Source organism: Odocoileus virginianus, chromosome 9 (assembly GCF_023699985.2).
Source record: "Odocoileus virginianus isolate 20LAN1187 ecotype Illinois chromosome 9, Ovbor_1.2, whole genome shotgun sequence".
NCBI classification, from domain to species: domain Eukaryota; kingdom Metazoa; phylum Chordata; class Mammalia; order Artiodactyla; family Cervidae; genus Odocoileus; species Odocoileus virginianus.
The window spans coordinates 19,914,335-19,928,465 of record NC_069682.1 but is presented as its reverse complement, the minus strand read 5'-3'; the positions used below and the strand labels follow the sequence as shown (position 1 = coordinate 19,928,465).

At 37.1% G+C, this 14,131-nt stretch overlaps 1 protein-coding gene across 4 annotated transcripts in view; it reads left to right on the top strand.

Annotated features, from left to right (window-relative positions):
* NEBL (nebulette) overlaps positions 1-14,131 on the top strand; it is a 365,699-nt gene that overhangs the window by 275,453 nt on the left and 76,115 nt on the right. For 2 of the 4 annotated variants that reach the window (XM_070472044.1, XM_070472042.1), the window contains 2 exons: positions 6,375-6,476; positions 7,378-7,479. The exons of the other annotated variants lie outside the window; for them this stretch is intronic. In XM_070472044.1, coding sequence (XP_070328145.1) covers positions 6,375-6,476; positions 7,378-7,479 — 204 coding nt within the window. The remainder of the gene's footprint in view (positions 1-6,374; positions 6,477-7,377; positions 7,480-14,131) is intronic. 4 annotated transcript variants of the gene reach the window in all.

Sequence of the window (14,131 nt, the reverse complement as noted above, 5' to 3'; positions counted from 1 at the left end):
GAAGTCAAGAAACACCTGGAGTAACAGGCAAATTTGGCCTTGGAGTATGGAATGAAGCAAGGCAAAGGCTAATAGAGTTTTGCCAAGAGAACGCACTGGTCATAGCAAACACCTTCTTCCAACAACACAAAAGAAGACTCTACACATGGACATCACCAGATGGTCAACACCAAAATCAGATTGATTATAGTCTTTGCAGCCAAAGATGGAGACGCACTATACAGTCAGCAAAAACAAGACCAGGAGCTGAGTGTGGCTCAGATCATGAACTCCTTATTGCCAAATTCAAACTTAAATTGAAGAAAGTAGGAAAAACCACTAGACCATTCAGGCATGACCTAGATCAAATCCCGTCTGACTGTACAGTGGAAGTGAGAAATGGATTTAAGGGACTAGATCTGATTGACAAAGTGCCTGATTAACTGTGGACGGAGGTTCATGACATTGTACAGGAGAGAGGGATCAAGGCCATCCCCATGGAAAAGAAATGCAAAAAGGCAAAATGGCTGTCTGAGCAGCCCTTACAAATAGCTGTGAAAAGAAGAGAAGCGAAAAGCAAATGAGAAAAGGAAAGATATTACCATTTGAATGCAGAGTTCCAAAGAATAGCAAGGAACGAAAAGAAAGCCTTGCTCAACGACCAGTGCAAAGAAATAGAGGAAAACAACAGAATGGGAAAGACTAGAGATCTCTTTAAGAAAATTAGAGATACCAAGGGAACATTTCATGCAAAGATGGATTCGATAAAGGATAGAAATGGTATGGACCTAACAGAAGCAGAAGATATTAAGAAGAGGTGGCAAGAATACACAGAAGAACTGTACAAAAAAGATCTTCACGACCCAGATAATCACAATAGTGTGATCACTCACCTAGAGCCAGACATCCTGGAATGTGAAGTCAAGTGGGCCTTAGAAAGCATCACTATTAACAAAGCTAGTGGAGGTGATGGAATTTCAGTTGAGCTATTTCAAATCCTGAAAGATGATGCTGTAAAAGTGCTGCACTCAATACGCCAGCAAATTTGGAAAACTCAGCAGTGGCCACAGGAGTGGAAAAGGTCAGTTTTCATTCCAATCCCTAAGAAAGGCAATCCCAAAGAATGTTCAAACTACCACACAATTGCACTCATCTCACACGCTAGTAAAGTAATGCTCAAAATTCTCCAAGCCAGGCTTCAGCAATACATGAACTGTGAACTCCCAGATGTTCAAGCTGGTTTTAGAAAAGGCAGAGGAACCAGAGATCAAATTGCCAACATCTGCTGGATCATTGAAAAAGCAAGAGAGTTCCAGAAAAACATCTATTTCTGCTTTATTGACTATGCCAAAGCCTTTGACTGTGTGTATCACAATAAACTGCATGAATGTAAGGAACATGCAAAAACATGGCCTTATGAAATGAAAGTAGAAAGATTATTAGGGGGGAATAAACTGAAATTAAAAGACAATAAAATGAGATGAAAATGCAAGCTGAGAGGGTAAGTGAACATGGTAATATAAAGAAGAAATTCCATGACAGATTTTGATAGAATTAAAATTTTTTAAAACTTAACTATAATTGATCTATCAATATTATATTAGCTTCAGGTGATAGAGTTAAAATCTTTATTGGAGGCAATAAAGAATAGAGTTGACATTGCAGAAAAACATATGAAATGGAGGCTACGTTTGGAGTTTGTGGATTCAGTAACAGAAATCCATCTCACATTAGCTCAAGCGAAAAATGAGAATTTATTGGTTTGCGTAGAGCTACCTTTAGGTGTAACTGGCTCCAGAGGCTCCACAGTGTTGTGAGGACCCCCTTCTTTCCCTGTCTCTTGGCTCTTCTTTCTTCTCCATGACTTCATTTGCAGATCAGATCTGTCTAGCTGGTCTCAAGGCTGGTGTTTTCAAAACTAAATCATCTTCACTGCCGCCGATCCCAGAGGAAAGGACAGCAGTTCTTTCTCCCCCAGCCTCAGATCCATTAATGACTCTGACCTTGCTTGTTTATGTATCTGCCCTCTATTTTAGTTTCCAGAGGGTTGGGGTCTTTGATTGGATAGCCTGTCACGTGGCCACTCCTGTCACCAGGAAGGAAGGCTGCTGCTGATAGCCTCACCAAGTCACATGGAGGGAGGGAGGGGGAGGGGCAGTTTCCAAATAAAAAGTACCTGGAAGATTTTTGGGTTTCCCAGTGGTAATGAATTCGCCTGCAATGCAGGATTTGAGGGTTCAGTTCCTTGGGTGGGAAGATCCCCTGGAGAAGGAATTGGTAACTCACTCCAGGATTCTTGTCTGGGGAAGTTCCATGGACCGAGGAGACTAATGGGCTATAGCCCACGTGGTTGCAAAGAATTGGACATGACTTAGTGACTAAAACAACAGCAAAAGGTGGATTTAAAAAGAAAAAAACATACACATGTCCACTACAAAGGAACAAAGGAGTAATTTAGGAAAATGATACAGATGAATGGAAATGGGCAAAGAAGTAAATTCACTGGGGAAATAAAAAGGCAGGAGAAAGAGATCAAGCATGTAAAGTAATAATTCTCAGTACTTCTGAGGAAGAAGCCATAGTTGGTCTTTTTGGAAATATTACATACTGCTAAAATATAGAGCAGTTTATCTTGAGTACAAAATAAATATTTAAATGTGATATTAATGTCATAATTGTTGTGTTTTAACCTATATAAGACTTATAGAAAATAAGGATGAAACTTCATTGAAAGCTATAATAAGAAATTTAAAGAAATTGAGAAATATACATTTTCCTCCTGGGAACAGACTAAAATATTGTTGAGATATATTTTTCCGTAAAATCATTTGGTTGGTTTAGTGCAGTGTTCATTAAAAGTCCATTTGTTTCCTTTGTGGAACTTATTAGAATTAGTCTAATGTTCATTAGTGAGAATAACTAGTTTAAATTAAGAAAAAATTTGAAATAGAGTAATAAAGGCAACTTGGGCTTAATGAATATAAATCCTTATGACTCATTCATTTAAGAAATGTGTGAGTGAGGCAGTGAATATGATGTCCTTAATATGTACCTGGTACATAATAAACTGGGTTTCCCTGTGGCTCAGCTGGTGAAGAATCTGCCTGCAATGTGGGATACCTGGGTTTGATCCCCAGGTTGGGAAGATCCCTTGGAGAAGGGAAAGGCTACCCACTCCAGTATTCTGGCCTGGAGAATTTTATGGACTGTGTAGACCATGGGGTCGTAAAGAGTCAGACATGACTGACTTTCACTCACTGACATCATAAACTGTCTTAAATGACTTCTTATTTCTCCAGCTCCTTTCCCATCTTCTTCCTTTTTCCCTCTTTGCCCCCTCCCATTTCATTGCTCCTCCCTCTGCCTTCTTTTTCATTCTCTTCTTGTCCTCTGAGGACACGTTAGGGAACAAAACATTAATTTAAAATGAGGTAAAATAAATCATGGGCCCTCAGGCCAGCACCTGTCCTGGGTTGATGACTTTTAGGAACCCCTATCTTTCTTCTTATTCAAAGCAGTTTTATATAGAACACCATCTTGCCATGAGAAGACTGCCTGGAGAATGGGAGCCCACCCATTGTTCCAATTCAGTGAGCATTTAAGGTTTGATTCTTCAGAAAACACTGCATTTAGGGTTTGGATTATTCGGATGGGCTGAAGAAGGGAGGAAATACCTAGTGCAGATATTTGAGAAATGTCAGATGAGTTTCCCTCAGCCCTAAGTCACAGGCGAGGTGGAGGAACGTGAGTAGTCTGCTCAGGCCACGTTGTCTCTACACCACCCGTGTTCAGGCATCCTTGCAGGGAGCGCAGAGCAGGAGCTTGTGGCTCTGTGTGCCTCAGCATCAGCCCCCGTTCCTGGGGAGCATCCCCAAGCCTTGATATCCTGGGAGATCTGTAGTGACCAGGCCCCTGGGCTTTTCTCCATGGTATCCGCTTGTTTGAATGAGCAGCTCATGTCAATCTTAATATTTGTTTTGAGTCACATATGCCGGCATCTAATTTGCAATTTACATGGATGATGGGGCCCCATTCATTGTCCCAGTCCCGCCGCCTTTGTGTTGTTCACCTCTCTCCACGCAGTCATTAGGCTGAACAGCATATAATTAGGAAACCCATGTAAAGCATAGATTTCTGAGAGGTTGCAGCTCTTTTCAAAAAGTAAGGGTTTCCATTTTTACACTCACTCTTTTATAAACAAAAAGACATTCCCCCCCATGGCTTTTCATCTGAATGTAGTAACTTAGAAACAGGCTTGTAGGTGGGTAGTAATTTTGGTTTGTTTTCACCTGAGAGTCCGTTTTTGTTTACACAGCTTGTGTTTAACTCTGTGCAGCCTGAGGTTGATTGGCCATCATTTGTAGATGAGTGTGTTGCTTTTTGAAACCAATCAAAATTGGCTTATTTTAAATCCCTGAAGATTTTAAATTTACCCAACCAAATAACTCAGTTTTCAGCTTATATCTTTTGCTACCTGTGTGCACAAACCTGACTTAAAATTGCTTGTTAAGCCTATGAAAATAGAAGCGGTGAAGAAAACAGACGTTCTTGCCAAAATTATGCTAATTATATTTAAGCTGTGTTCACTTGTCAGACAGGCTCATGATTATAAACATAGTTTAGTCAATGGTGAAGCCAATGCATGGTCTTAAATAGAAGTGTATATACATGCTTCATTGAAATAAAATAATATAATGCATTAGGGAGCCTATGAAAGTATTAACACATTATCATTCCTTATACTTGATATTATTTTTTAAAGAAGTAAAAAAGCACATCTTTTTTAACACTGTAGGGTTGAAAGGAAGATAACAAGATGCATCACTATTATCTAGAACACTGATTTTTAGTGGTCAACTGGGGAATTCATTAAAATGCAGATTCTTGGGCCCCATTTAGCAAAATTCTGTTACAGAGGATTGAGGATGGACCTCAGGAATCTAAATTTTTAATAAGTACTTTAGATGATGCTACTGCAGAAAGTTTGCAGACATATTAGAAGTACTTGTTTTGAGGGATTTCCTAGAGGTCCAGTGGTTAAGACTCCATGCTTCCACTGCAGGAGGGTTCAATCCCTGGTCAGGGAGCTAAGATCCAGCAAACTGTGTGATGCAGCCAAAAATTTATTAAAAAAAAAAAAAGATTATGTTTTGGGAAATTTGTGGGCATTCCCTAGGACTCCAAGCTTTCACTGCCAAAGGAGTGGGTTCAATCCCTGGTCTGGGAACTAAGATCCCAAGATCCCACAGGCTGCACAGTGCAGCCAAAAGAAAAGAGAAAAGAAAAAGAAACACCTGTTGTGTACAAATGCAGTTAATTGTGCATTCTTTATGTGTTCAGTTGTACATTTCTGTGTTCTACCTTTTATGTCTTGAAAAAGTGAAGACATTTTGAAAATGACCATTACTACATGCTTTGCATTATAAATTTAATAAACTCTAATGTAATGGACAAGTTGACCAGCCCACCCACTGGTGAATTTGCAATAGAACTTCATCTTTTCAGTCCATGACTAGTCTCAGGAAATAGAGAAGCAGGTAGACAGTGAGATGTTGCCCATCATGGGTTATATGAGTTGGCTTCTGGTCTCTCCTTCCATTTGTCAGTCAAGTTATTCTGAATGGCAGCTGTCACCTGAAGCATATTTGGCTATATATATATATATATCTTTAAATCTCTGTTTTCTATACTTTGATTTGATTGTATCTAATGTGCATTCAGAGGACAGCTATTTCTTTTGTTGTTGTTGTTGGCTATTTCTTAATGTGAATCCTTTTGTTGTTGGAGGATCAAGACATTGCAATGATATTTACTGGAATAAAACTATCAGCACCCATCACTAGGCCTCCCAGATAAGGGGCATTTGAAGAGTCCAATCAGGAAAGGAAGAGAAAGGTGTGGCTGGGAGTGTACAAGGCACAGAATTCCAGAGTTTCACATACCCTCACCCCAGGAAATGACTCTCTATATTTGTGTACTGGAGCTTATCCTGTATCCATTGGGAGTCAAGACTATGTGATCGACAAGTTAATGCCCTTGATTGAGGACACTCTATATGTGAATATGCCTATCTACATTTATCCATAATGACATGCTTTTAAGGGTAGTATATGTAAAATCCTATAAGCTTCGTTTTGTGCCATGGTCTTGGAATTATATTTTTTATGTTGTATGAATTCAGTTCATATGCAATAATGTCAATGTCATTGGTATAATAAAAAAAATAAATGTTGCACATAATAAAATTTTTTTAAGTTATAATCAGTGACTTTCTTAGATGATTATGGCGAGGATAAATTACATTAGGGACATTAAAGCTAGCAGCTGTATGACATTACTCATTTCCTTTCTCTCTCTCTCTTTTTTTTTTTGATCAAAACTGTCTCTTCCATCAGATTTTTTATAGAAAAGATGTACAGGACACCCACATGTATAATGCAGAGCTTGACAGACCAGACATCAAGATGGCGACACAGATCTCCAAGATCATAAGCGATGTAATCTCTCTTTCTTGTCTTGAGCAGAATTGAAAGCATGGCTTTGGTAGTTGGGTGATTAATTTAATTAGTGAAATGTGTCAATCTGAATTAATGACATCTCAATTTTTTATCTGAATTATCTCTTTGTGTAAATTATTTGGATATGTACAGAAATTGATCACACTTGACTATGGCTTGTGTTGTAATACTTTAAAAAAAAATAAATACTGCTCAGGCCTAAGATAACATTCACGTGTTTCGGCCTGAGAGTCAAGCTTGTCATTCATCTGGTTCCATATTGTCTCTCATCTTGTCCCAGAGAACTTCACTTTGGCCTTTTTTCCATCTTGTTCCTGTTAATTGTGCGGGTTCTTGTTAGTCAGCATTTACCCATGCACATTTCCTGTGCATCATGGCTGTTTTTCTTTTCCCTAAGACATCCATCTTGGCAAATACCATTTTACTTAAACATTTCTTACATTCTGGTTAAAAAATGATGACTTAACTTGAACCAAATGATTAAGTAGCATAGGCTGTACTCATCTTAAAAATAAATAATTATTTACTAAATTCAGCTGCATGTTAACCAGATGGGGTTAGATCAGTTACTAAGACTAAACATAAAAGACATGTGTATGCAGAATGCAGAGTCTTAATTATCTAGAAATTCCTCCTGGATAACATAAACATAATGATGATGATGACTGGATTCACAGACTCAAGCTTAGTAATTATTTTACTATAAAAAACATTGTTTTTATAAAATCAGTTTCTTCTTAGCAGTCAGCATTTTAGAATTTGGTGAGTTATAAGGAATATTTTTTTATGGGCTGACAGTCTATTAATTTTATTTTGGCTATTCTCAGTGTAATTTTTTGCTGGAAAATAGAAATATCTGATATTTTCTTATTCATTTTAGGCTGAATACAAGAAAGGGCAAGGAGTAATGAATAAAGAGCCTGCTGTAATTGGAAGACCAGATTTTGAACATGCTGTGGAAGCTTCTAAACTTTCTAGTCAAGTAAGAATCTAGCGATACTTCACAATGATTTTATTCAGAGATTTTGTTTCTAGCAGCACTGGAAAATATTTTACTTTAGATAATGTCTTTAATGTCGAGAATATACAAAGATAATGTTCCTGTAACCATATCAGATAGGATTATAATAATTGTAAATTTCACTAAGGGATAAAATTTGTCCAGTTTTGAGCGTGAAACTAAGTGTTCTTTTCTCCTGTATCAAATTCTAGCTTTTTCCAATGAGTTCAGCCATGTTGTCACATTTCCTAGAATTTCTGAAACTTAGCGATAGTCATATCAATTAGATTAGATGAATAATTAAATTTCTATCTATATGTTCATAAACAGAATTATTAGTAAGAAAAATGACAATTTTCTCAATGTTTAAGTGCTTTAATCACAAATTTGAAACCAGGTAATGACAATAAAGAAAACACTGAAATCATTAAAAGGATCTGAAGAAATATACAGGCATGCCATATCTTTGGCTGAACATGTCAATAGATAAAAATTACAACTTTCCCAAAATTAATACTCAAATATCATGCAATTTCAATTAGAATCCAATAATATTTTTTGAAGTATGGATAAATGATCTTAGAGTTTGAATGGCAAGGAAATGCCTGAAAATAGCCTTCAAAAGTATTAAAGTAAAGACCAGTGAAGGGGAACTTACATTGTGAGTTACTATAACATAGTATAAAACCACTGAAATGAAATCAATATGGAATTGATATTTAAGAGATAAAATAATCAGTAGGTTAAATGGGGGAATCCTGAAATAGACTCTAATGTGTATAAGAATTTAATATATGATAAAAGTTTTGGTTTAAGTCAGTGGGAGAAAGTTATATTAGTTAATAAATGGTGCTGACATAACTGGCCATCCTTCAGGGTAAAAATAAAATTGGACCTGAATCTTAAACCATCTACAAAATGAATTCCAGATGGATTAAAGATATGAATGTAAACAAAAAAATAATTTTAAAATCTTAAAAAAAATCCAGGAGACTGTATATACCACATAGGGATAACAGTTATTCTTAAAATTGGAGATCCAGAAGCTCTAAAAGAATAATTAGACATGCTTGACTATATAAAAATTTAACAATTCTCTTAATGGAAAAAGGTAACATTTGTAAAGTCAACAATGACAGTAAACAGTAATTTTTATGCATGTATATAGTGTTTTCAACTTTGAAAATGTCCTTTCCTCAAGTTGCAAATGTCTTAATTGGGTTACATTTCAAAACGGAGAGAGGTAAATGAGGAGAACTATAAAATCTAACTGAAGAACATAAAATAGTATCTGGACAATTGAGAAGACCTGCCATGTTCTTAGCTCTGGAGGGCCTGAGAAAGGCTGTGATTCCGAGCTTTTCTCAGTCCAAACAACACTTGCTGAAGTGGGTATTGGCACGCACCTGGTAGCTCTTCCAGTATCGCTTTAGATTTCCTGACTTAGGATTTCAGCCTTTTCTGGGGGCACAGAGGTCCACTGGTGGTGTAGAAAAGCTGTGCAGCTTGGCTGGGTGATTAATAAAAGGGCTGTGGAGCTGGACCCCTGCTCCTGGTTTTGCTGCTGGCTCATCGAGTGACTTTGAACAGGTGGCTTAATTTCTCCATCTGCAGTTTCCTGACCTGTAAAGTGACATGGAGCAGTACTGCTTCTTAGGGTTGTTGTGAGGATTAAATAAACTACTGTGAGCAACTTAAAATATTGCCTGACCCATAGAAACACTGCATTATTTCCCAGGAATAATTTTACCATAGCTATTCAGAAGAATTTTCCACTCTGCATTTTGAATTCTTGCACAAAATGAAGTATAGTAAGACTGGCCCTTAAATTTCAGTCTTAGAATTTTTCTTCACGGTCTTATTTGCAAGTGCTTAGGAAAAGTTTTAGGGGCTTCCCAGGTGGCTCAGTGGCAAAGAATTTGCCTGCCAATGCAGGAGATTTGGGTTTGATCCCTGGGTTGGGACAGTCCCCTGGAGAAGGAAATGGCAACCCACTCCAGTATTCTTGCCTGGGAAGTTCCATGGACAGAGGAGCCTGGTGGGCTAAGGTCCATGGGGGTCACACAGTCAGACACGACTGAAGCGACAGCATGCTCGAAGGTTTTTTAGGCAGACTTAAAAACAAATCTCAAATCATTTAACAGCTGAATGATCAGATATTTAAGCAGATTGTAATTTGCAAGTCACATTTTTGTTTTTTAGTGAACGTTTTGCTGATCTCATGGTGTATAAACTCATCAGAAAAGGGAGAAACTGGGCAGATGAATATTCAGAACTTCTGGAATGGACTCAGTGTGATCTTTTGTATTTCAGGTGCATTGACTAAAAGCAAAGGCAGAAAGTGTAGTTTCTTATTTTCATTGACAACTTTGAAGATCATATATTCTCTTGCTCCTAAACTAATGACGGATTATGAATACAGGTGCACACAAAGGCAAGCAAATATGCAGAAGGGAAATAATTTAGGAATGTAGTAAGCTGGGAAGCTTGGGGCAGAATGCAGGATGCCAGGGGGAAAGGGTGAGACAGGATTGTGAGAGAGAAGGCGATGATGGACAGTGCCTGTGGTGTGGAGAGATAAGACACCTTGATGACAAGACAGGAGGAGAAAGCGAGAGGGCATGATTCTCCCATTTTATCTGGAAACTGAGCTCTGTGAGACTGAATCCAGAAAAGGTAATGAATGAAAACAAAACTCATTCCTATGTTAACTTGTCCAATAGCTTTGCTTCCATAGTTGTAAACTTTCCCTTTTTAAAGTCTAGGGGGAACATAAGATAATGGCCAAGTAATGAAAAGAAAATCAGTAAACAATAAAAGTGAAATCTCACCTGCCAAGATAAAGAGATATATTTACAAGTATCTTAAGTATTAGGGCAGTAGTTATTTAAGTCATTATCTTAAAAAAAATTCTTCTGAGTGGTTGTTTTGTTAACATATTCATTTATCTTCTTAATTTATGAACTGAAATTTGTTTATGTGATGAATGAAATACCTTTAGTTTTATAATATCAGAGAAAAATTTATATTTATAATAATTAGCATTTGTTCTAAAGTTGCATGTGATGTATTTAATAGAGTGGGTTTTAAACCTAAATGTTACTTCTTAGATTGCTGTTAAAACGGAATAAGTATTGTCCTTCAATTGTAAAGGGTATTAATTGGCTTGAAGGATCTCCCATTGTGGGCAAGCACACACCCTTCCACCCTCCTTCCCCCAAACTTTTGGCTTAAATGTCACATCCTTGACTTGCTGATTTAAATTATATCTCTCTATTTCTCTTCATTCTGCTTTTCTTCATAGTTCTTAACACAGTGTGTGTTAGTCATATAAAGGTATGTGTGTGTGTATTAAATATCTGCTTCACTACCACTCAACAGGCTCTGTGGAGACAGGGTTTAATGGCATTAATGACACAGATTAAGCTTTCAAGAAATACGTAGAGACCGATTAAACACATTTCTCTAGATCATTCACATTTGGTACAAAGTCAGTAAAATATTATTTTGTCATGAAAATAAGGGCAGGGTATATTTTGTGTAAAATTCAGACTTAAACACACTGACTTTATGATGACTTCTACGTAAAAATCTATTTTTACGCTCCTCAACAGCCTTTAGTTCAGTTTCATCCAAAATTGGAGGCAATTGCTCCCATGGATGTGTGGCATTGTGTTGTTGTTTACTTTTCATTTTCACTGATAATTAAGTGCACGTATCCATTTTCCCATTTCTTTCCTAGCATTTGCTTCTGTGCCTCTGATGAAAAGCTTTCATTCAGGGTCTGCTCTTTTTCTGCTCTTCTGGCCCTTTGTAAATCTGAGCCATAGGTGATGCCATGAAGCCTGTACCCCTTGTGCTGAAAGCTTTGAACTGCCGAGTTGGGAAATCAGACTTTAGCCATTTAAACACAGCCCTGCCTGGATGCAGTTATGAGGGGCTAGGTTAAGTTCAGTCACTGTGGTTGAGCAATTCTAGTGTTTTTTTCTAGTTTGAACGTCTGAAAGTTCTGCTAAGTCTGTGAAACTTTCTTACTAAACTTTTAAGTTTCATCCCATTTGCCTACCCTGTATTTTTCAAAAAGTTGGTAGATAGCAGTGCCATTGGATATGATATTTATAATATGAGTAAAATCAGTCATAGGTGGAGCTTATTGTTTGTTTCCAAAGTGATTGATTTATGTATAAGGGGTAACATTGTGCCTTAAATCCATAGCAAAGTCACCCAACACCCATTTCCTCTTGTCTCAAGTGGTCTTGAAACTGGAAGGAAAAATACCATGTTCCATGCTTGAGTCACCCATTATAATGAAAGGAAAGCATCCTGATTTCTTAGGAGATGCAAGTGTGTGTGAACAGGTGGACATTAAATGTGTGAACCGTGGATTCATGGTACGATAGAATGTTCTGTATATGTGTAGTTAGTGAGTGAACCAGTCAGAAGGTGAGTGATAGGACCTGTTTGAACTATTTGGCTAGTTTCTTAGTTCATTTATGTGCAAACCTTACAGCATGATAAGAAACAATTGAGTGTCAGTGTCTGGTAAATGTATTTTTTATGGAATTCATTTATTTTACTTTTTGGTTAATTAATGAGAGAAACTCTTGCATTCTTGTTCTTTAGGTACCTTTTGAATCAGATAACGCAGAGTTCTGAAGTTTAGGATAAGATAAATTTCACAATACTTTGCTGATTATTAAACTCATTAGAAGTACATGGGTGACAGGTACACTTTACATAATTAATCTTTAAATAACCTGGAAAGGTTATTTCCATTTTAAAATTCAAATTTTAAGGTCTATAGCCCCAGGCATAACTTTAAGAATAAAGTTTTCATAAAAATCTATTACAAGGCTATTAAAAAATTTGGAGACACTATGGAAGTTACCTGGTCCTGATTCTCAATGTAATCCATCCATTTATTCATTCAAGCAAAACAGTTACTGAACAGATATTACATCCTTGGGGTTAGATTTTCAAGGGTGAACAGGAAAGATATAGCCCATGCCTTCACTGAACTTAGAGTCTAATGGGGAAGACCAATAGCCAGAGACAGTTTTACAAATAATTGCAGCAATGTATGATGAGGGACCACATAAATGTGGAGTGATTAAAAAATATATCAGCAGTAAGTATTCTAGATTGGAAGGTCAGAGAGGATTTTCAGAAAGAAGTTACATTTGGGCAACTGCAAGATGTGTAGAAATTATTCAGGTGAACATTGGGAGGAGGTAGGGAGCAGTAATTGAGCAGGAAAGCAGAAGATAGTTCTACTGGTGGACAGATCAGCTGATGGAAAACTTCTGTTATAATTGGCAGAAATCTTGTTGGCTACAGCTTCTACCTGTCAACACTAACTGTACCTTTGGTAGCAGAACAAATGCTGTTTTTCTATGTTTGCTAATATTTGAAGACAGTTTCCCACCAATTCCCAAATCTCTTCCCGTATAGCACTCTTTAAGGGTAGTTAGTGATGCCGAGTGTGCATTAGATGAGTAATTCCTAAACGAATTAGTTAATAAGGAAAAGTGTGGCAAGAACTGCCACACTTTTATAATACATATTTATATGTGTTTAGTATAATATAGATGCAATATATTATTTTTATATCTATTGTTTTTCATTTCCTTTTACCTTTTTTCTCTTCCCAATAGATTGTTGTTCAAATCAGTTTAGCAGTGACTGTGGGGATTGTGTGTTGGGGGAACAGATTTGGGAAATTAGAATATTATAGTTCCAACACCTACCTGAGGGTGTGAGTGTGAAAAGATGGTTGATTGTTTATCGTTTTCATCATTAATCTATACATTTCTTTAAAGAACATATATTAAGTGCCAGATCCATTCAAAGTACTGTGGTGGGTACTAGGGATACAAAAATGAATAGAAATCTATTTCCTGCTCACTGTTTAATGGGAGAGCAGATAATTCAACTATGTCCAAAACTTAGAAAATAGTCTAATCTTGTATTTCCAGGGAAAACTCACCTTTAACAATAGGTTACTATTCAAAACAATATACTTGTAAAAATATACTTCAGATTTATCTTCTATATCTTTCAGAAATCAATGAAAATATTCTACTTAAAAAATAGGTTACTATTACTAAAGTTTGTCTTGTAAAACACCAGGTGAAAAAATGCAGGGTTCTGTTTGTATTGAAGTGTTTAAATCTAATCAGTTAATTCAGCTGAGCAATGCTGGCTTGCATCAACTTTTCTTTCAGTTATTCATATTCTTCAACCTCAGGTATACCACGAGTGTGTTAGTTACATATTAGCTAAATGATGAGACTAGGTTCCGTGATGCTTGAGCACAGAGGGTGCATCATTCCACCTCTGTACCACCGCCTGTAGTTCTCGGCACCATTACACTAGGAGCACACAGCACAGAGTGGGGGTGTTAACTTGGGAATTCGTCTGACGCATTCTCAACTGTTATTAAACCTGGTGTTTGCTCTTTCTGGGTAAATGTATATTTCTGAAAAAACTGTAACCAGTTCTTGCCATTTAGCTAATACATAACTAAGACATTCGTGGTGCCTGAGGTTGGGGACTTATGAGTGACTGAAAGGATACTTGATGCGAGCCCATGTTACACAGCAGGATCAGTCGATTAGATGGAAAGAGCTACCAG